General features: G+C 41.0%; 2 protein-coding genes across 2 annotated transcripts; both read right to left on the bottom strand.

Moving 5' to 3' along the window:
• Positions 1 to 5445: 5445 nt before the first annotated feature.
• trim45 (tripartite motif containing 45) lies at positions 5446 to 13557 on the bottom strand. Its single transcript, XM_034574831.1, has 8 exons — positions 13068 to 13557; positions 12064 to 12352; positions 11828 to 11973; positions 10647 to 10963; positions 7922 to 8051; positions 7675 to 7789; positions 6847 to 6973; positions 5446 to 6595 (listed from the first exon to the last, which is right to left on the bottom strand). The coding sequence occupies exons 1-8, from the start codon at positions 13508 to 13510 to the stop codon at positions 6441 to 6443; spliced, it is 1722 nt and encodes a 573-aa protein (XP_034430722.1). The 5' UTR covers positions 13511 to 13557; the 3' UTR covers positions 5446 to 6440.
• A 1794-nt stretch (positions 13558 to 15351) lies between these two features.
• Positions 15352 to 18715, bottom strand: vtcn1 (V-set domain containing T cell activation inhibitor 1). Its single transcript, XM_034574832.1, has 5 exons — positions 18555 to 18715; positions 17305 to 17369; positions 16563 to 16907; positions 16121 to 16369; positions 15352 to 15777 (listed from the first exon to the last, which is right to left on the bottom strand). Exons 1-5 carry the CDS (start codon positions 18584 to 18586, stop codon positions 15662 to 15664), a joined length of 807 nt encoding a protein of 268 aa, XP_034430723.1. The 5' UTR covers positions 18587 to 18715; the 3' UTR covers positions 15352 to 15661.
• Between the last annotated feature and the right edge of the window lie 5258 nt (positions 18716 to 23973).

The following is a 23973-nucleotide window of genomic DNA, read 5'->3' on the forward strand; positions in this document are numbered from 1 at the left end:
TTCACCCAAAAAGAACAACCCTGCAAAGACAAATCTCTCGTTCTGTATGCTTTTGTGGAAAGTGCAAAGAATAAGCAGAAAACCAATCACAAAATGTCTCTGCCTTGGCATCACATAAGACGTCATGTTCCAGCTGCCATACAGAACCAACAGCTGCCTCCTGTCCTTCAGCTCTTTCCTTGATAGAATGAAATGGTAAATCATGACAGTTTCAACACTGTGCATGACGTGCCGCAGCAGAGCATCTGAGGGAACACGTCAGTCAGTGGGAGACAAGGTCGACTACAACCTCTGGCTCTGGTGGACAGAGGCCCATGTATGTGTCCGTAAAGGAAATGGGTGTGTGTGTTTCTAAAGTGTCAATCCCATGCTCTGGTGGCAATAACTGCAAAGAAGTGTCCCCGTGACCCACTCTTGACATTCCAGTTCATGGTGCAATGCAGTGACATGAACGGTGATCATGAGTCCCTGCAGAGAGTGTGGCATGATGGGTAGATAAACCTTGTCCGTGCACACGAGTGGAGCATGTGTCCTTGTGCAGTGATACTTATCTACCGAACAAACGCTGTGGTACAGTTTATGTTCAAACTAACTTCTGTATTATTGCAATTAGGCTTAATTGAAATAAAGACTTTAACAACACAAAGTCGATATTTGTTTGGATGCACATTAAGTGACTTTCACAGCATCTCACAGTCGATTTCATAGAAGTTTATCAAACTTTGTGTCTGTGCAGGAGCGCTATCGAGGTCCCGCGGACACGTAAGCTCGACCAATCCCAAGTGAGTCTCAGCTGTCAGTCATGATGTTTCACCCCATTTTTGAAGGAGAAATATAAAATAGTTAATGTAATTTGCTGCAAAGCTCCAGACAGTACATTACATTTAGAAGGGAATTGTACCTTAATACCAGTCATCATTGAATGAGAGCAGATATCTTTCAGTCAATTTAGAATAAACCCCTGAAATCAAATGAGATGAGAAACCTCAAATTCACTTTTCTGAAGGAGACAAAATCGACATCAGAGGTTAAGGGAACAGAACATGCAGATGTTGTATTTAAACATTAGAAATGCATATACAGGACAATCCATGGAGCAGCTGGCGTAAGATGAACTTGAATCGCTCTGACCCACTGACAATGACACCATCACTGCTGCCACACAGGCTGCAGGTCTGGCCGACACCAGACTTTCAATATTTCATATTGCATCCTCATTAATTCATCATATTTATATTGTTAGAGAAACATTCTGAGGTGACTCAGGGGAGAGAAAGGACAATATCCAGTTCAAAAAGACAAGGCTGCAGAAGTCTTTCTGAGCAAATGGCCTCAGAAACTCACATTCTGGCCCCAAAATAACTATTTCAGACACAATGTTTGTATTTTTCTGCTATTTTTATCAATACAAATCAATCTCATATATTTTGTGTCCAGTAGCTGGGTCATTTATAGTTTTTATTAAGTGCAATGCTGTTTTTTGTGTGTAGCTTGTCCCTCATCAGGATCAGGACATCCGGTTTAAAAACCACGGAGCTCGTAATTCTCCGTCAGCAGTGCACGAGAGCTGGTTTGAACTCCATTTAGAGCCCAGTAAGTGTTTTACTGTCATAACTGAGGCCGAACATCTTGCTTTTTGTCCCCACAAGGAAGACAAGCCCCCATAATGTGAGTGTGTGAACAGATTTAGGTCCAACATGAGAAATACCTGATCCACACACACAAGGATTCTTTTTAAAACCATGGGGCAAATTTGTAGGACAGAAACCTAAGCTTGCAGTTGCATACATTTATTTTGAAGGAGGCCGTCAGAGTTTTATTGCTTCCTGCAGACTCAAGCATAAATAATATGTTCTATTTCTGTGTCGTACCGATGAATTTGACTGAACACTTTCTTGGATTACAAGACAGCTCTAATTTACAAAGGGGTCATTTTATTCCACGATAACATATACAAAACCTGTAAAGGAGAGAGAAAGAAACAAAATAACACAGTAAAAGAAGGATTTGCTTTTCTTACATAACTCGCCCCAGAAACTAAAGCCTGTGATGTCTGTGAATTATTGACTCCACAGTAATTTAAAAAAATAAAGGTGAATTATTCACAACTCAATACACAGGGATTCTGAGACGAGAATTACTGTGACAGTGTGTGTTCATAACGCTGGAGCCAGTGTGAGTTTCAGGTGACCTTTAATGTATGTGTGTGTGTGTGTGTGTGTGTGTGTGTGCGTGTGTTGCCTTGACAGTGATGGAAGCCGGTGGTGCTCTCTTGCAGCCGGGAGATTAGGTGTCTTTCAAAGCGAGGATGCACTGAGGATCACAACACTGAGGTAATATGATGCTGTGTGTGGGTTACGTGCATCTCCGTCAGCAAACCTTTATGTCTCTTACTCTTTTATACATGTTGTAGGTTTGTCCCAGTTTCAAAGCTTATTCCTTTTTATAGGTTTTATAATGAGTGGGCAACTACACCATTTAATCCAGTTTTGACCAATGTTTGGAACATTTACATGTGCTTCAAATACCCAAAACACACAGGGCTTTCTATTGAAATCATTATCGTGCCATTTAATAATGACATCATCATGAGATCATTTATACCATACGATGACAAATTTGATCCAAATAAGCTGCAGAAAAATTTGTTTCAAAACTTAATGCATTGGTTGACATCAAATGACCATAAATTATTGTTTTAGATCTGTATAAACTTTAGGTCCTGTATAGAGTCCTGTAGATCCTTTTATTTTGCTTGAAAGATGTTTTAAACTGTGCTTTAAAAAAAATATTTTTTAATATCCCCGTACAACACCTTGAATCTACCTCTGTGTATGAAAGGTGCTTTGTAAATGACTGACTTAAGAACAGTTTCTTTCACCAGGCCATCAGGCTTCTAAACTTTTAGTCATGTCCAACAACCTTCATATCTGTTACCCTGCTTGTTCTCACTCGCGCTTTGTAAATGTGCAATAACTTATTCATAAACATATCATACAGTTTAAAGTCGTCATTACATTTGCTTCCTCAAATGCTACCATGCACCTTTGTATGCATGTAGTTTTTTTTAGTGGTATATTGTATTTTACTTTAAATTTTTTATGTTAAGTTCTTTCCACTTTGCTTTTATTTTATTCTAAGGTAATTAGAATGTTTCTTTTCATCCAACACCTTTCATTGTACTGTCAACCCTGTGTTGACTTGCACATGACAAATGAAACTTGAAACTTAAATAAAATTGCCTTAACTGTAGCATAAAGAAAAGATGCATGACGCCATTTTCTGACTTCTTCATGACGTAGCTTGTCATATGACATCAGATTATGAGGAATATTTTTCTGATTCTGAAAAAGTCTTGAAAGATGTGTTTTTCAGACCATATTTTTTTTGACCTTTGACTGATCAGCTTCAAAACTTAATCTTCTGGAGGTAAACTCCCAAATCATTTCATATCATATCTCCACTCCAAGAGACAAAAATCAAACATAATCCCATATTACAGTTGATTTTAAAATTGTACTGTCGACACACAGGGAATAATATACTCTGAGCCTCCTGTACTTACAAGAGTGACCGTGACCTCTGACCTCAGGGAGGAGACTCTGGTCTTCTGGATGATTCAGGCTCAAGACTGAAAACTAAAGATGACTCCTCGTCAACTCTGGAGTAGCTTTGCAAAAGTCTCCGAAAGTCAATATTTGGGGGCTTTTGAAGTTCTTACTTCAATCTTTATACGTTTGTTTTTCTTTATTTTGTCTTCTCTGTCTCTTTTACTTCCCTCTTCACTGTCCCATGTGGTCCTTCTTAACTTCTGCTTTAAAAGGGACTGTGGAATGTTTGTTTGCATGAGAGAAAAAATGAATAAATACAGTAAAACACAGAGTTAGTATTGATTTCACATGGGAAATATCTAATTTATAAACAACCTGAATTAATGTATAATGCCGAATGTGATAAACCACATATACATCTGCATGATGTCCCCAGATAATTCATAATATGTAAAAAAAAAATCATTATAATTATTATTCTTATGATATGTTTTCATGTGGCTCTGTAGTTTTTACTCTTTCCTTCTAGTTTCCTGTGAGGATGCTGAAAACAGAAATACAGGCTCTTCCAGTGCTGAACGTGGAAATATAAAAAGCACCAAAGATAAAAGATTAAACACAAGAAAAGACAAGTCTCGTGTCTGAGACAATATTGTATCATGATCTCTCCATTACAAGCTACATTACTCCAGAGCTCAATGGCGGGTGAAGGAGGTTTATGAGATCTGGCGTGAGTTCTTCTCTCTGGGGTGCACAGGAGTGCACTGTCATTGTTCAACTCAGTGTGTTTGTGTGTGTGTGTGTGTGTGTGTGTGTGTGTGTGTGTGTGTGTGTGTGTGTGTGTGTGTCCGCCAGCCCAGTAGCCACAACTTCACTGAAAGTAGGGAGGAAGTGAAGAAAGTGGGAAATCAATAATAAAGGTATGGGTTTGATACACTCCATCATCTTTTGCCGTCACCTAATGGAAGTGTGTGTGTGTGTGTGTGTGTGTGCGCCCCTCAGTGACCTCCAGTTTCCAGTTGTAAACATTCTCCTTCAGGCGTGGACCGCCACTTGAATCAGTTAATAGCTCGTTTCCAATTTGCAGTGACTGAGCTGTTACTGTGTTTGATTAAGGAGTGACACCTCTGACATTGCTGATGCCACCTCCTCTGTGATGAGTTTCCAGTGGAACAGGTCCCCGTTCATCAAATTTTCATGGAGAGTCAATCTTAAAGCGCTTAAGACGTTTTTCAGCGATGATGCAGGATTCATCAGGAGCCTCGGAGCATCGCTGCAGATGACTTGTGAGAACGCTGATTATGAGTGATTTGTAAAAGACAAGCACAAAGAACTTTGTGTCACAAGCTGAGGGACAACATCATTATATCTGGAGGAGCAGGAGGGGAGAAAAACAGCTCTCTCACGCCACCTGCTGGTTCAGAGAGGAACTATCAGGCTCAATAAACTGTGGAGGTGCTACTGAGAAGTGTGAAAATGTGCTGACACTTCTCACGCACAGCAAATTAAGAAAACACATGCAAATAGAAAAAACATCTTCATCAATTTGAAGAAACATGCGCTGAAAAAAGTCACTACACATGTAAATACAGAAACGCGCTGCAAATACAGAAAACGACACAGGAAATGTTTCCAGGGGACCAAAAAAAGTGATGTACCTGGCTGTAGTGCAATGGTTTATGAAGAGCCATCACCACTGACAATAGCAGACTTCAATAACTTCTTATGTTCCTTAAGACATGGTACCTTAAATACTATTGAACTAAAGTATTATAATATTTAAATTTGGTTAATTTTCATTTATTTGTTACTTTATTTTTTAAGGGTATATCTGCAAAAATAAAAAAGCAACAATTCCCTATTTGTTTGTTTCTCTCAAGGGACAAAGCAGAAATTCAAAAGTGAAAAATGTTTATTTCATTGTACAGGCACAAATTTCCAGAATTTAAACTGGCAAAATCTGGAAAAGGCTCACGTGTTGAACAGATAGACGAATGTAAAGTCAGTGCAAAATGGAAATATAAAAAAAATGTGAACAGCAGCAACAAAGTCACAGTGTTAGAGACGCTCCCTGTTATTGTCATTGTAAAGATAATGGAACACAAATGAAAAAAAGTTCATCTTCACGTTTAAGATTTCTATAAATCTACTTTACTATTCATCTTTTACAAAGAAAAATATATAATATATATACTATATATGTATTTGTACTCACACTACAGATAAGGCATATTCAGAAATATACAGAGGCAATAAGTGGCTGGTTGGAGGTTTGCGTTTGTGGTCAGTGCTGGAGACAAATGACTTTGTATTCTGAGAGGAAACTGACGGCTCCTTCCAGGTCAGTGTTTCCAGATCTTTTCACCTAGAAATGAAGGCAAATTATCCTGGATACCAACGCTGCCATCTTGTGTTTTTTGGACGTCATTTGTAGCCAGAGTCTGTGCCGTAAGGATCGGGAGGTGGAGCCAGAGTTGTGAGACCAATCATGCCCTCGTCCAATCACGAATCAGTCTCCATTGTCAATCATGACGTTCACCTTGTTTTATAGCCTCAAATAACTAATTAAAAGCAAACTAATCCAAAACCAATAAATCAGTGTGATAACAACGACCTAAAAATGACAGAACCCATCTTCGGGAACATGTGAGTTGTCATATTGTCCTTCCTTGTCGAGTCTGTGACACCAGATAATGACGTGGGGCAAAGACACAGACCTGGACGTTCTGCCTCAGTCACTGTATCCTTGAAGCGTCACTTTCTTTTCGAACCCGCTCAAGATTCACACCAGCAACCTCTCCCTTGCGTCCCCCCGCAACTCTGACCATTCGTTGCCGCCCAACCTCCGTTAACGTGCATCCTCCCGACGGGTCTCGTCTCTGCGTCACCTCAGAGCTCCACGGTTCGCAGGTGGCCACGGGGGGAAACCGCAGCCAGCACGCTCGGAGGCAAACACTCGGACTGCTCGGTGGTGCTGCCACAGCACGACCAGTGAGGCTTCCCGGGGTGTCCCTTATGACCGTGACCGCAGCCTTTAAATCCTCCTGCAAGATCAGGACAGAGGATCAGAAACTGCAGCCTGAGAAATATGATCTATTTGCTGATATGAGTCTTTCACAAACTGTGTCTGTGTTTGCAAATAAGAAAACTTTTATTTCACAGATTAAACTATACAGAAAAGATGTGCATTTGTGTTTTCTTTTTATTTGTGGTTATAAATAATAAAAGTTATGGTTCAACTATACAATATGAAGAAACGATCAGTCTCCCTCTGATCAGGATCTCCTCCGTGTACCTGGCATGGTTCCTGGGCAGCCACATCGAGCCTCCTTGGCTCCTCCGCTGGAGCAGAAGCAGCAGCAGTGGAACGTCCCGCTGTGTCGCCTCATCTTCCTCTGCACGTTCAGAATAAACGGTGAACCCTGCAGAAGGAGAGGAGAGAGTCAGTCGGCTGCCGTGTGTCTGTCTGTTGGTCCAGGCCGACAGAAACCAACATGCGATAAGAGCAGAAAGATTCTCAGAACTCGGGACGTCAAAGTGTCTTTTAAAAACCAAACATCTCAGCAGACAGACAGACAGACAATCAAAGATAAAGAGAAAAAGAGAATCAACGTGTCTCCATTCTCAAAGCCAAAATATCCTGAATACGAAGCTGCAGTCATATGGGACCCCCATGGTATCGAGGTACCGTCAAGACACATGCTCGACCAATCGATAGTCGGTCTCAGCTGTCAATCATGACGTATCACCCTGTTTCTATAGCATTGAATAACTTCATCAATAAAAGAACTAGCTAAAAAGAAATAAACTATCTTTGAGAAAAATGTATTCAACGTACTTTGTACTTTGTACTTTGACTTCTTGGTTTGGTCCATGGCCCATCTATTGACATGGAGGAGGCATTTTCTGACCTATACTGCAGCCAGCCACCAGGGGGCGATATATTATTTGGGCTTTACCTTTAAGAGCTGTCACGTCGTCAGGATGAACTCAACAGTTCTGAGCTTCAATTTAAACTATTTCAAGATGCAAAGTAATCAAGAACAAGTGTTTTACGGTTACGGATTTATTCCCTGTGTTCTCATATTTTATTTTGACAAACGTGTTAGGTTGATATTTTTACCTTGACGTGTTGAGCTCTGACACAAACCCACACTGAGTAGCTTCCCGGCTTTTCATGTGTGAATGAAACGCTGTACGATCCGTTGCTGTTGTCGACCACTGTCGTCTCCACTGAGCTGAAAGAAACAGAAATCTATATTTTTATGAAATTATAGCATCATTCAAGTTTCTGCGTGTGGAATCTTTTCCTCTTCCTGCCCCACTGAACCTGAAAGTTATGACAAAGCTGACAAGTCCCCGTCGCTCACCAGTTTTTCTTCTCCTTGTGGACGACGCTGACCAGCACGTGTTCTCCACCTCGTGCCAACTGCTCTCCGGCGGAGTCCCGGCACACCAGGGTGAAGTGGCCCCGTTCGCCCTCCTCGCCCCGCTGCAGACCTGCGACCACGAGGGGTCAAAGGTGAGAGGTCACACAGATGCGCTGAGCAAGAAAGTCAAAAAAATGCACCGCATGGCCGACAGTGTTTAACACCTGACTGTGTGACTGCTGAACGTCTCAATCCAAAAATAATAACCTCCCCTCGTCTGTGAAGGCTTGATACATGACAGCAGGGATTTACGACCAGGAACAGCAGTGGTGAGGCTGGGTGATAAAACATGGCTGCTGTCACGCTCTTATACACATTTCTTCATGCACCTGTTATCGTAATAAAACAGTAAGGATCTCACCCAAACTGCCTCAAAGTTGAAAATGATGAAAAGGATTTACCTTAACTGGAAGTAAGAGATTGAACTTCAGACTAATTTTTAGGTGGCCTTTTGGCCTCTTGGACATGATATCTCCAGTCTGTCTTTAGGGAATTTCTTCACATTTTGACCAGTCGTCACTTGGACTTAAAGATGAACTGGTTGGATTGCAGTGGTCAAAGGTCACAGTGACCTCATATGAACCTGGAAAACAAATGTAAGTAGCACTGTTTGGCAGAGGCACGGCGGTATTTATAGTTTCGTCATACCACTTTCTAAATGATAGAGGATTTTTTTCTGCTGCATTCTTTTGAACATTTATTTAAAATACAGGATTCAAACACAGCAGTTACGACCATATGCCACTGCTAACGTGCTACGGTTAGAAATACTGTAGTATACCATCATCGCTGCTGCTAATGGGTGTGAACTATCTGGGAATCTATGTCTGTGTGCTTCCTGAGCCGCGCAGCCAGCAGCTGTCGCCATTACAGAGCCAGCTGTCCCGGACCACATTTCACCTGTGAGCCTCGGCCTCGTCGTCCAAATCCACCACTTCAAACCCTCTCAGCCCACAGCGAGGGGATAATCGTCAGTAAGCCTCTGTGATTTCTGCTCTCTGATAGTCAACATACTGCACAGATCTGACCCTTGTCCGCCCCCGGAAAGGAAGCCAGACGCAGCTGCTGCAAAAGTTTGCTTGAACGGCACAAAGGAATTCAAGGGAGATACAGATGTTTCAGCAGATGCAGTGACGCTGCGGATTCAAGTCTTAAGTGTGTGTGCTTATGTGTGTGGCTGTTGGAATGTGCAGTAAAGGATTATCTTATTTTAATTTATGGAGACATAACAGAGGAATACATGAATCGAACGAGACAATATTACTTTATTTTTACATTGTCTTTAATCAGTAGTAAATAAGGTCTTAATCTCCAATAATGTTTGAATTATTTTGATTAATGTTTTTAAACAACCAAATTGTAATTTGGTTGATAAAATATCAGAAAAACCCCTGTCACAGTCTCCTACAGGACAAGTTTATGTCTTCAAATTGTTTATTTAGTCCAATCAAAGATATTTAATTTAGTGTGTGAATAAAGCAGTAAATTGCACCAAATGTTTGGGATTTTTCAATTATGAAAATATCTGTGGTAACTACAGACATCTATGATGCCTTTGCTATATAATTGAGTGTTATGATTGGTGAGTGATTCTTTAGATTTACTGCACAGACACAGATGGAGATTTAGGAGAACATTGGTTCCTGGTTCATTTAAATCTTATATGTTACAGTTTTTGTGTGTGAATTAACTGCATGTGGCCGGGGTGAATGTACAAACAGTTATTCTACCAAAAATAAGTGCTGGAACAACAATTTAACTTTTGAAATTCACCTTCACTCAAGGTAAAGGTGTGTTATTCTTCCTTTTTAAAACCCTGGAGTCTTTAACAGAAATAATTCATGTGGCCTGAAAATGTCCTGCAGCCACTTGCAATGTCACTTCTGGATTCTACTTCCCCTTCTCTCTTTTACTGTGTGTGTGTGTGTGTGTGTGTGTGTGTGTGTGTGTGTGTGAGGGGGGGGGGGGGTTGTTGTGTGTAAACACCCCCCCTGCTAGGCCTTCAGGCTTGTTGAGTCCCCTCAACATTCCTTTAGTCTCAAAGGAATTTCTGTCTTTGAGCCAAACACCCAGGAAGATAACAAGGTCTGCTCCAGTGGAGTCAGTCATCAACTCTCCAACTCCTCCCCCCTCAACTTTAACACACACACACACACACACACACACACACACACACACACACACACACACACACACACACACACACACACACACACACACACACACACACACACACACACACACACACACACACACACACACACACACACACACCTAAAAACCTGAATACTTAGATGACTAAGAAAAGCAGGTCAACATTTTTAAGAATAAGACCGGTGATACTTTCCTTTTGACATCTAAGCCAGTTGTTTCTGACGTGAATCTCTAATAACTGTGATTTCTAAAAACAGCTGAGTACCTAAACAAACTATTTTCAGTCAGTGACACTTAGATCCTCAACGTTACTGATTTACAGGGGAAGCCCCTTAAATACCTATTATCAGCTGTGTACAGGAGACTGTTGCAACATCGTGGTCATAACCCCCCAACAAGGCCCCTCGTCATTAAGTTTCAGCCAAAAGCTTCGCAATTTAAAGTTTGGTCGAAGACTACAAAGTAAAAATGTAAAATGTAAGAATTTTGCATATTCTCATCAGGGCTTTACCTTCCCCTTCAATGGTGCACTTGCTGAGGTCCACTGTCTTAGAGCTGATGACCCCGACCACCGGGTAGCCCTCCACCTCCCCCGCCGGCTCCCCGGGCATGAAGCAGATGCTGCTGCCATCGTCGGGGGCAACGGTTGCTGGGTGCGGGTCGTAGCTGCTCTCCACCAGACTGGTCAGTCTCCTCAGGGTCACTCCTTTGGCGCTCAGGATCTCAGCGTCAGAGCCGGAGCCCAGCAGTCTCTCCGCAAACTCCACGCTGCCTCGGACGTCCAGCAGCGCCTGCTTCAGCTGAGCCCTCTGCAGGTGGAGCTGGTTCCTGTCGCACAAACACAGCATGAATAACAAACTGGTGGTAGTGATTTCAAATCTTTATAATCTTTCTTGTTGCATTGCGTTTCAAAAAACATGTATTAGTTGATTGAATCTTTAATGTTGGGCTGGAAAATGTGACTTTCACCATGATCATGTTATTTTATGATTTATCCACAACAGATAACTTTTCAACTTGATCTTGTAAATTCATGATTTTACCTCAGAAATAATATAAACAACCACATCTCACATTCTTCAGTCGTCACAGACTCGATCTGCCGACTCTCTAGTGATTCTGAATTGATTCAGCAAAGAGATAACAGAGTTATCTTTTCTTTCGCATTTGAATGTCAGGGCTTACGGACACCTGGATGACACCAAATCAGCAGTATGGAGGCATGTTATGTTTTTTTCTGTAGTTTTTTTACTTTTGAAGAAGGGGTCCTGTTTACTATACTTGTTTTGGATTTGGCTGCAACGCTGTTTACCCCTGAAACTCCAAAAGTGTTTTGTGGACTCAAACACTTCACCCACCCCTCCACCGGCATAGTGGGGAGTAGATAAGTGCGAGCACATACATCCTGAGTTTGGGTTTTTAATCGCAGACTATTTACTCGTACAGTTTGAGTTGGACTTTAACAACGTTCTTTCTAAAATCGCACAGTGAATGTTCAGCTTAAGTTAATCTCAAACGAGAACTTTTACTCCTCTTTGAGAGTTTGAGTCAGACCCTTTGATAATGTCTTAAATTTCGTCCCAGTTTATGTTTTTGCTTAATAAACAAATGTTTTATTCTGTGCTGACTTAGATCGTGTTAAGTTCAAATATGTGTTTGACAATATTAAGATGTTGTGTGTTTGGTTGGTACCTGCGTTGGACACGGAGCTCCTCCAGACGATGCAGCAGAGACAGGCAGTGAGATTCCACAGCGCTGGCGTAACCTCGTGCAAACGCCCTCACCTCATTGGCTGTCGCCTCCACCCGTGCCTGCAAAGCCTCCTGGGAAACGTCCACCTGTAGGAGAGGAAGAAAATATAAGAGGGACCTCTAGAGGATGGTTTGAAGACTGATTGTGGGATGAACACTCTCAATGGGAAAATTCACCTTCTGCAGTGACTCCTCCAGACGCTCCAGGAGAGGTCGCAGTTGCCCGGCAACCAGCTCTCGGATGCGGTCTCCATGGCGATCGATGACATCATGTGTGGGACAGCAGCGGTGGTCGCGATGCAGCGTGACGGCACAGTCCAGGCAGACAGGCAGGTCGCAGGGCTGACAGAAGAGCCGCAGCTCCTGGCCGGGGTGGAGGGGGCAGAGGACGGGACGGGAGAGACGACCACGAGACTTCAGCTCGTCCAGACCCTGAACAGAGTGAGACGCTGTTCGCTTCTGCCGCCTGCAGATTTATTTTATAAGAAAGTTTAAGGTTAAACTCTGAAATATCAAGCCTGGAGTACATTTCTTTGTCATGAGGGTTTGATAACAACATCTTAGGAAACATTAAATCAAATACAGTGAAAAATAAATACATATCTGCCGATGTTTCTGAAATTTATTTTCCAATTTTAGATTTTTCATATAGAAAATTGAAACAATGAACATTACACAGAATCTACAGGTCCGCCTGTAGAGGCAAAGTAGAGAGGAAAATAAATACAGAGCTACATTTGAACAAAATGTTGTTTGTGCTGTTTCATATAGAATAGAATACTATAGAAAAGTTAAAATGAATAGAATAGAATAGAATAGAATAGAACAGAATAGATCAGTATACAAAAGAATAGACTAGAACAGACAATACCTGCAGAACTCACACAGGTTAACACAGCACACCTCACAGTAGAATACAACAGAACAGAATGGAATAGAGTAGAGTAGAGTAGAATAGAATTTAATAGAATAGATTATTATAGAATAGAATAGAATATTATAGAATATGATATATTATTATAGAATAGAATAGAACAGTACCTATGGGCCTGGCAGCAGAACTCACACAGGTTAACACAGTTGAACAGAATAGAATAGAATAGAATAGAATAGAGTAGAGTAGAGTAGAATAGAATATTATAGAATCTGATAGATTATTATAGAATAGAGTAGAACAGCACCTGTGGGCCTGGCAGCAGAACTCGCACAGGTTAACGCAGCAGACCTCACAGCGGCTCTCGGAGCCTCCCTCCCCGCACAGGTCGCAGCTCAGCGGTCGGTCCGACAGCAGAGTCTCCAGGAACACGGCGTCCAGCGCCAGGTGGTCGGTGCTCAGCCCGGAGGGACCGGAGGGAGGCAGGTCCACCTCGGAGTCACAGTCCGGGCAGAGCACGGTGACGGCGGCTCGGTCCGGCTCCTGCTCCGGGCTGAGGGAGGAGAGAGGCCGGGAGAAAGGCTCCAGCTGCCCGATACAGTCCGAGCAGAAGGTGTGGAGACACGGCAGCAGCTTCGGGTCCCGGAACAAGCGATCACACACGGTACAAACTGCCAGAGGACTCATCGACTGTCCGGTTCCTCCATGTTCAGACGGATCCTGCTTCTCTGTCTGCTCACACTCAGACATGGTGAGACACGCAACACACAACAAGCCACTGACACGCAACCCTCCTCTGCACTCATCAAAGTTTCAGTTTCTTCTGTAAAGTTCAAAAATCTGTCTGGAGAAGTTTGCTGTGCTGCGTTCACGGTCCCGTGGGACACATGACACCTCACCCTCCTCCAGACCAATAGGAAACCTCTCAGGGGCGGTTCAAAGACCCTGCAGGACCCTGTGTAGCAGCGTGGGACCCTGACTGACCCCCTCTACTGGCGGGAAGGACAAACACGTCTCCTTCAGGTCAGTGGAGTTTTGAATTTATTTCAGTCTCGTAGGTTCATATCAGTATAAAATTTTAATATAAAACACAATCATCACACTGTACACGTACACAAGGATTTAAACACATCATCTATTTTCAGAGCTGACCTCTGGAGGAGGAGGACCAGACTTGTTGCCTTTCACACGTGCACAAGGCAGCGGGAGATTCTTCACTCAGACGTGTTCACAGAAATCTCAGAGTGTTCAGGTGATGCAGCAAAGTAATTCTGCTGCTCCTGACCTCTGACCCTCCTAACAGTCATGACACCACTCTTTATAAAGGTGGATTGAATGGACCACTATCACATGTTCACACACACAATAATGAAAAATTACACACATCAGAGGAATAAAATGTGTTTATTGGTGAAAATGATGTTTGTGATCTCAGCATCTTAACACATATACAATTCCTGCTGCTTTTTAAAAATGTGGCTTCGAACTTTTAAAGTAAAACATGTCCAGGTGTTTTTCTGTGACCTGTTGTTTCACCACCGACAGAGAAAAGAATCCTTTTCTACGGTGGTTTTCTTTTTTTAATAAACACATAAATTCCTGTTTGTGCCCAGGTAGCAGTGGTACCAGTAAGGTGGTGAACAACAAATATAATAACATAATAATAATATATACAATGAATTAACATGAAGTCAGTCAATGCAGGATTTAAGTCTTTCAGTTGATATCATCTGTTTTTCATTGTGACCTCGTCGGTTTCTTTAAACTTTCAGCTTCAAGTTTTGCTTTTACATTTCTTAGTTTTTTTGTCCATTTTCCATCCACTGTCGTAATCCTTCATCTCTCAGCTTCGGAGTTCTGATTTCTGTGTTTCGTTTTTTAAATTTAAATTTATTTAAATTAGCTGATTTGTAGTTTAAGCATTGCTTCAGTCTTTCCTTCAGCTTTCACCGGGCCAAGTTTTTGTTCTGTATTTCAGCCGTTTTCCGCATCATCTCTCGGCTTCCACGTTTTCTTCAGTCTTTTTTCATCCGTCTCTGCATTTATTCAACGACGTCTTCCAGCTTTCTTCTCTTCTCCCAAGTTTTGATTCTACACATCAGCTGTTTTATCAGAAATTTAAAGCTGCTTCAGCTGTTCGCTTCACTTTTCAGCTTCCAAGCTTTGCTTCCACAATTACATTTACACTTTTATTAATCTTTTCATAGAATTTTAATTTGCTTGGCAAATGATTTCTACTTTAAGCATTCACACTGGAATTTCTAAGTTCTTCTGCACACACCGATATACAGAGTATGACATATATACAACCTGGTTGGGATGTTTGAGGGAATATTATATATTTATCTCATGTTCAGACAGGGGACAAATTAAAGGAAAAACCAACATAAGTAAGTTACCACCAGGTGGCCTCACAACAGCCTCAACACACCTTGATATAAAAATAGATCTACTCTCTGTCTGTATGTGACTCACATATCTCGCCAACTGTTCATCTCATCAGCTTCACACATGTCATGTAAATTGTTAAGGGCCCAAGTAAGTGCAGAATTGAATATGGTGCGATTTGGACACATGATATGTCCAATATTAATAAACTTTGAATGAACAGGTGACCAGCGCTCTGTAGCAGCAGCGACTGGGACCCATCAAGGTAAGTGACGTTGTGCATCATAAGTTTGCGTAGTGAGTCGAGCGTCACAACACTTAATAAACAGGTGAACAGCTCTTTACTTCAGGTTCTGTGGACTGAGTCCAGAAGCAGGTCAATTACTGCAGGTCACTTTTACAGTTTCAGAAAGAAAACTGCAACCAGCATCACCACAGCCGGTTTAGAACTAACACTGAACTTTGTTTTTCCTTCAATTTGTCACCCTCTGTATGTCTGCGTAATGTGCGTAATTAGGTCAGGTTGTAGATGAAGAGAACACCAGTGATCGTGATACTCAGGTGAACTGACACCAGCAGGGATGAAGCAGCACTGAAGGTGAAGTACGATTCCTCTGATACAGCAGAACCTGAAAAATATGAAAGAAAATCCTTTTTTTTACTACAATATTTCTTCTCATCTCATCTCTTTGTTTAGGATTCTTTTAGTATGGATTTGGAATTTATGAGTTAATAAAATAACTCCTTATAAATTTAAACTGTTGTATTGTTGTATGATGAATATAAAATAAATGTTGTATTATTCCTGCAGCCTCCCCCTGATCCAGATCTGCATCAAACTTGAATGGGCTCTCTCCTGACCCACACCACATCCTTCCACCAAGTTATTTGAAACCTGTATTGTCGTTTTTTTGCGTAATCTTGCAAATTAACAGGGATGAAAAGATAATATAAAAATATATAAAATATCACCTGTCACCGTTGCTGTAGAGACAGAGATCACCAGGTCGTTTTCAATCCTGCAGATGTAGGCGTCGGTGCTGGTGACTGGCACGGTGCTCCAAACATTGTATATTTTCTTGGGGCTCATTAAGATGGTGGTGTTTCCCTGCAGGACTTCGTCATCCAGGTTCAACCACGTCACGTTAGGTTTAGGGAACCACCTGCCGGCACGAGCCGTCAGCACACTGTTGGAAAGTGTGAATGTGGGGGCTGTGAAGGCTGAAATCACAAATCCATCCAAATTCAGTTAGTAGTCTGCTCCCTACATAGCAAAGTTGTTTTGGCCCAGATATGGCCCACATCCCATATTGCCTAATGACTTTTAAATGTTTAATAGTTGTGGCAAAGTGTCAACAGTGTTTTAATTTCCAAAGCAAACACTCGGAGAGACTGGAAAGAAGAGTCGTTCTACCTGCTGTCCGGAGATGAATGTTGACTGTGCCGCCGCTCTGAGAGGAGCTGAGGATGCACGTGTACTCGCCCTCATCGCTCTGCCTCACGTTCCTCAACAGCAGGGAAGCGTTCCCTGTAACCAAAGCTTCAGAGAACAGCTGAGTTCTCCCCTTGAACTGTGAGTTCTGGTCCTGCAGGTTGGCAGCTCCGTTCTTGTACTTGTAAACCACTCCACTTAGATCCTTCTTCTCCCAGGTGACCGACACCTTTGTGACAGTCTGCGTGAGAAGGTAGCAGCTGAGGAGCGTGTCCTGGCCCAGGTTTGCGATGGGCACCGTGTTGCTGCTCAGCACGGCAGACGAGCCTATGTGGGACGAGGAGACAGACACATGCAGACCCATGAGAGAAAGTAAATCCAGGGATGAGGCCTTGGCAGATTTCAATCACATTTACTGAAAGGTGATTGTGTTTTTTGTTCCTGAAGCAAATTTAAGAATAGTCCAAGAATCTCTTGAAGGTTCACAGGTTCTGTTCCTGGTCCCGTTAATTGTTCTGTGGTGCATGTTGAAGAATATCCCTTCTTAAAGTGAACATGACACAAACCTACACACATACACACACATGCTCGTAACAGGTTTCTGTCCTCCATTAGAATGAATGGTACTTTAGTTCAGACAAACAAGTTCAGTTAAGTGCTGAACACACTGAGGTTTCCCCTCAGGCCTGATGGGGCCGACACTCGGTAAACACATGGTTCTTACTTGAGAAGGCAAGGGAGAGGATGAGGATGATGATGGCCGAGAATATAATGATGAGGGCTATCATGCTGCACAAAGAAAAACACAGTGGGGAAACAGTGAGAGTTTCAGTTACAAAGAAACATGCAGATGAACTTTACAGAAGCTGAGAGCAGACGTTTCTCCGGCCGTGGGAGTGGTGCAGAACATTTCGATTTTCTTAATTTAAAATATATATTCAACACTCTAAAAGTACGCCTGAAGTTTGACATTAAAATTAGAATGAAGTTGAAGTTTCAACAAAGTGTTTTCTCAGTTTTATAAATATATCTTAATAGTTATACAGATATATATATATAATGTATCTTATACTATAATAATGCTTATACTGCTTCATAAGTGCTTAAGCTGCATTTTCCCTTAGTGGTGGAAGTATTTTTTATACTTTTTTCTTTGGGCCTTGAACTGTTTAAATAAAACAATGTTTTATAATGTGCTTAATTAGTTTAATACATTTTATAAAATTCTTATTGTTTTTATAAATTTAAATTACACTTATTTCATATGAGCTTTTTTCATAGAAGAACACTTAGCATGAGATTCGGTTTTATAATTATATTGCACCATATTAATTTCTTTAATTAAAGGTCAACTGCCTTGATGGAGAATTTTTTCCTTGAAGCCACAATTATTGTAACTTTTATCTCGTTAGGCACAGTTTGTTTAATTTTATCATATTTTATTATATTTTATTTATAACAGTATTGTTCTTTTAAATTCATTCATCAATGTACAGACACAGAGTTAGGCACGTTTTATTGTATTTTATTCATAACAATGTTATACTTCTAGATCAGTTTATATATATATATATATATATATATATATATATATATACTGTCATGTTACAAAATTTGAGCGTTTGAGAGATTTTGTGCTTAAGCTTTAAAGTGCTATATAAATTGAATTTATTATTATTTAGAATATTATTATTATTATCTTAGAAGTTTAGAAAGGAAATGTTCCTTTGGTTGATCGGCTACATCTCGTATAACAAGAATTTACATCACTGCTCACAAGCGAAAACAAGATCTTCTTCAATCTTTACTAGTACAATATATGTTATAACCTGATATCTATAAAGTAACCAATAACTGTAACTGTAGAACAAGAAAAGTATAACTGTAGTGAGTGAGTTGAACATGTCTTCAGACCCCTGAACGATTCCAGAACGTAATCACCACCCACAGAGAGAACAAACCTCCTGACCACACCTGTAGAAGATGATCTTCCCGAGGGCGCTCATGGCTGCCGATAGAACCTCTCGACAAACTATCCGATCCTGTAGCTGAAGTTAAAGGTCCAGTCAAGCCATTCCTGCTAAGTGCCTCTCATCTCTTCTCTGAGCAGAACAGACGTGCTCTGGCTGCAGCTTTTTGTGTTTGGCCTCTCGCTGTCTCAGCACTAGAAGTACAACACCATCAGTAAATATTACCTTTAAGGCGTAGGCTTCATACCTGTTGACTTATCGTCACAGTCACTCATTTCCTTATCAAATTACGGACGCCGGCTAACTTTCCCAACAAAGCTTCTTTTATTCAGCCGCTAGTTTCCCTGAATGACGTGTGGTTAGTTTGATATAATATGAAAATTGTAACGTTTGATGTAATAGGGAAATACATTTTGTTAATTTGTAAACTCATTAAGTTCAGGTATAGTACTGGCATTTTGTTCGGATGATCATGTTATATATATGTAAAGACAAAAGAAAGCCAAGTACTTTGACCTTCCTCCGAATACTTTACTCAAGGTGGAGTTCTCTGGCAACATGGTTCATAGTTCACACAGCACAGGACAGCTACATTAATTCATATATCATTACATCATTTCTCAATGCAAAGTAGATCTTAGCTAACCTAAACTTTTTTAAAACAATACTTCGCTACTCTTTTTTACGTCAAGATTATACACACAGATTATGATTGTCTGATTAATCCATGAGAAGCTGCTACATGTGACACTAACACCTGCTGGCGATTTACTCTTACGATTGACTAATAGTTCACGCTTTTGTCCAAAAAAACCCATAAACAACACAGACAATTTATGAAAATGGAAGTACACTCTGGGTCAAGAGAGAGAAGCCAACGTGGAAGTGCCTGAAACCTGTATTCTCTTGAATGGCCAACAGGGGACGACTCTACTGGTTGTTTCAATAGAAGAATTATGAGAAAATGACTCGTTCCTTGATTTGATCATTGATCCCTATTCTCTTCTTTAATACAGCGTCATCTTGTAATATAAGGTTCAGGTTTTAGAGTCAAATAAAAGCACTGTATGCATTGGGGGCATGGATACCGTGTGATTGACAGTTAGCAGTTCAATGGGTGCAAGTTGCAGGTGGGCGTGGAGTGTCCTTGACCTCACAGTAAGGCTCCACCCCCTGCTCATCCAATTATGGATTCTTACGACTATTGGCAGCTTATTTCTGTATTTGCATGTGTTGTGACTTTTTGCACCGCATATGTCGTCAAAGTAATGAAGTTGTTTTCTTAATTTGCACGTGTTTTTTCTATTTGCACGTGTTTTCTTAATTAACACTGCGTTGAGCTCTCTCAGCCAACGTAGATTCTTCTGGTTTAAAAAGACCAAGATGGCGCTGGACAAAATGTCAAATGTCAAAATGCGGCCAAAAAATTCAAAAGTTGTATATGTTATATTCACTGCCACTAGATGTCTCACTAGCACCAATGGTAAACCACTATGCACACATTATCTACTTTTTTCAATATTAATAATAATAGTAATATAACACAGAAACTAAATTTTTTTTCTTTTTGAAGAAGTTTGAAGTTGACAAACCTACAGTACAGCTGTTAATACATAACAATTATTAAGTAGTAAAAACATTCTATTCTTCAATCGTACACTTGACAATCTTAAAAACATGCATCACATTCAAGAGATTTATTGGTCACTCATCAATTCGTCACATTTTCATGTCTTTCTTTTCTTTAAAGATTATATGTATGATACTCACTACCAGGATATTTCACACGAGCACCAATGGTAAGCAAACGTTTTTTTGTGTTTTAATAATTGCACACGCAAACTACCTAACCACAATAAGAGTTGTTAATACAGTATTTATATTATGGGTTATATAACTATTCAATGAATCTATAAAGGTTTATTAACCCACATAGTGACACTGACACCTGGTGGAAATTCCTTGGTACTACTGACTAACAGTAAGAACTTTCCTTCCTTTCAGCTCATATAACACGCAAGGAAACAGGAAATTTCAAACATGCATCACACTGAAGACATAACTTAGTTCAATAATCAACTTGTCATTTGTAGTGTCAAGTTTGATGTATTTCTCTCCAGCCTTAAATACATATTTACTGATATAGATGGATAATAAAACACGCAAGAGAGGAAAACAAACATTCCACAATGAGCTGGATGTCAGACAAGCAAACTCAACACAACATGAATTACAGCAGGATGTGATGAGAAATACAGAAGAGGATTAAGTTCTCCAGATTTTTTCCAGAGGAGATTTCAGCATCTGAGCTCGTCAGGCCTTACAGGTGGAGAGTCCGTACCCCAGACAAGCCCATTCATTGGTCATCTCCATGAAACCCGGGGCAGACGTCAGGCCACAAGCTAAAAAAACACTAATATCACTAATACTCACATGGACACAGATGGCTTGAATATTATATTTTAGCAAAGCATAACCAAAGCAATGCATAATGTAAGTAATGCTCCTGATGGTGCACTCACCTGCCAGCAGGTTGTGGAGGTTGCAGTAGTTGAGGCCACCGTCGAGAAGGCTGGAGAAGCTGAGAGAAACAGACTTACCCTGGAAAAACATGAAGTGCGTTCATAAATACAATAACTGATTTTTAGTAGTGATCATTCGTAGTCATTTTGTGCCGCCATGTTGTAGGCCCACATTCAAACCAAGACATTTCTTTATTGATGTTAACATATTATTTTATTTTTTATTTTGTCAGTAGCTTATTTTGCATAAATAAAAGAAAAGTGTGAGCCTCTGCATTGTAAGCCTACGTCACATGGAAGCCTGCACGCACTGAAATAAGCCACTAAGCCTGCATTCACATCAAATATTAAAACGACAGGACGTTATGAAAGTGGTTTATGTCAATATTCTATTGTGTTTTAACCCCTGAAAACCACAAAAAGACCAAAACAAGGTGAATTATTAACACGTACTCAGCAAAAGTCTGTTAATTGGCAGCTTCAGAGAGTTTAATGCATTTATTTCCTGCATGATGAAAAAACTACAGCACCCATTTGGATTAGATGATCATTTAGCGCTTTAATTAAACTTTTACATTAATGAGCTGAATATTTGTATCTTCTGTATGTAATACGCTTGAGGCTGAGAGCCACAGAAAGAAAGAAACTTAAAGATGAATTAGCTTAAAGTTTCCTCCATTTTAACTTGAATAAAGAAATGAATTGTAATGAAACGAGGGACCAGCTCTCTCATAATGTTTTTGGCTCTGAAAACGCAGCGGGTGTTTGCAGCGTCTCTAACTTTCTGCAGAGCTTTTTCTAATTGCAGCTGAGCAGAAGTGTGTGAATACTCACAGACACGCGGCAGCCGCCCGTCAGGACGGTGGGACTGAAGGTGAAGGTCATGTTCTCGGCCTGAAGCCCGTCTGCGGATGTGTGGTTGGCTTTGATCATTAGAGGAGTGGCCGACACAAGCTGGAGCAACGAGACAACAAGGTCAAGGTCTCAATTCGCACACAGGTTTTTTTATATACTTGAATTGGAGATGTTGATGAATGAAGCCAAGCGTAAATTTAATCAGGAAGATTTTCTCTATGACCTATTAATTCACAATTCTCTCTCCTCCTCTTCTAATCAGCTGACTGTGGGTGTTCACGGGAATCGCTGTCAAACTTTAAATCTGCTCCCCTCTCTCTTGCTGGTCGAGATCAGTCATCGGCCCATTCAGATCCTCAACGTCATCTACATCCCATCAACCACCACCAGTGTCTAGACCCTGGTTCCTTTCCCTGTCCATAGAGTGTAGATGAAGATGGACGACATGATAGCTCCCTAAAAGTGAAGCCAAAGCATCTCAATCACCTCCTGGTGGCTGGCAAGTCAAAGTTCACATGAAATACATTTGTCTCAAAGATGGGTTCTTTCACTTTATGTTCTTATCACACTGAGGTTTGTTCAAGTGCTGATTTATCTGATGCTATGAAAGTGGGCTGATTGGTCCATATGGAATATTTTGTCTTCATCTCTTGACACTGGGAGGAAGAGGAGCAGTGTAGTCCATCTTTATATACATATATCTATGCTGTCAACCTTCACGAGGGAGCTAAACACCAGATGGACTCAAATTCATATCACATCACTTTATTCTCTAATTGTTAACGTCAATACATTTTCATTCCTTTTTATTTGAGCTCTCTCCTAATTGAAATGCTGCTATAACTATTCTCTGGAACCGATTTCCTTGGATTTAAATCACAGCGGAAGACTGGTTCATACCATGTGGTGACAGTCATCACAGGTGGTCAGAGGGCTGAAGGCTTGAATCTGTTCAAGAGAGTGTGGTTTGAAAACACGACACAAACTAACATTTGCTATTCCTGCGTTTAAAAAAGAAACATCATTTCTACAGCAGCATTCCAACACAGAGACATAAAACCCTCTATAAAAAAAACAAAAACAGATTGGCGAGCTGTACTTACCAGAGCGTGTTGCAAAAGGCGTGGTCAGGAATGGGAAGGGCAGGAAAAGATCTGACCACTGCGATGAGAGCAGCAGCCGGCAGCAGCATCCCCGTGGTCATGATGGAGAGAGTCAGCTGAGTGTGGGTGGCTGAGTTTGATCCTGCAGATTCATACATGTGTATCACAAGGTCCACAAGCGAGGCTCGAAATCAATTCGGTCAAGGCTGTTACTTCTTAGTCTTGTGCCGACTGTTGTGTTCCCTCACACAATAACAAAGTTTTCTTCTTAATTATTTTGGTTTTGGTTCGTTTCCTAACATTTGCTCTCGGTTGCGCCATTTGGCCTCTTTTCGTGAGGAATTGAGGAGACAACAGTTTAAAATTCTAGTCTGATTCCATTATTTCCAGAATGTGTTTCAATATAGTTTCAGGCAAACAACCAAAAAGGATGAAGTCACAGTGTTACGTCTCATGTGTGGCTCTATTTCATTCCACTCCATTTTCTTCTGATTATCCTACGTCGGGTTGCGACATTGACATACTGCCGAAGATCTGATGATATGATTCAAAGAAGGCTGGATACTCTGAACTGCTGTTCACTGCATATACGTAACAGTTTGAGCTTTACCCTTTAGAAAGATGTAACCTTCTCCTTCAGGAGTTTGGCTCCAGAACATGTGATATATGGTGAGCACAGCGAAATCCAGTTGATACGGATCTACCTCCTGCACCAGCTCAGGCTCTATCCCAGCCGGAGAGGGGTACAGTATATGTAGAGCTGCAGGTTTACAGTATGTGTAGAATGTAAACGCTGAGTCACATTTATCACTGAAATAAAAGAAAAGTCTACAGCTTCGATTTGTGCTGTAATATTCCGTCTTTTTTTGTGAGTGAGTGAAGTCCCCCAACAGAACTATAGAGTCCCCAGGGAGGAGCCTTTCCGAGATCCCAGCCAAAGATT

Source organism: Hippoglossus hippoglossus, chromosome 21 (assembly GCF_009819705.1).
Source record: "Hippoglossus hippoglossus isolate fHipHip1 chromosome 21, fHipHip1.pri, whole genome shotgun sequence".
Classification (NCBI taxonomy): domain Eukaryota; kingdom Metazoa; phylum Chordata; class Actinopteri; order Pleuronectiformes; family Pleuronectidae; genus Hippoglossus; species Hippoglossus hippoglossus.

Coding starts and splice junctions, on each gene's coding strand:
- trim45 (XM_034574831.1), bottom strand. CDS start 13,510: ATGTCTGAGTGTGAGCAGACAGAGAAGCAGGATCCGTCTGAACATGGA. Junction 12,353..13,067: donor TTCTGCTGCCAGGCCCACAG/GTGCTGTTCTAC, acceptor ATAAATCTGCAG/GCGGCAGAAGCGAACAGCGT. Junction 8,052..10,646: donor GTGCACCATTGAAGGGGAAG/GTAAAGCCCTGA, acceptor TCGTGGTCGCAG/GTCTGCAGCGGGGCGAGGAG.
- vtcn1 (XM_034574832.1), bottom strand. CDS start 18,586: ATGAGCGCCCTCGGGAAGATCATCTTCTACAG. Junction 16,370..16,562: donor CATTCATCTCCGGACAGCAG/GTAGAACGACTC, acceptor TTGTGATTTCAG/CCTTCACAGCCCCCACATTC. Junction 15,778..16,120: donor CTCTACAGCAACGGTGACAG/GTGATATTTTAT, acceptor CATATTTTTCAG/GTTCTGCTGTATCAGAGGAA.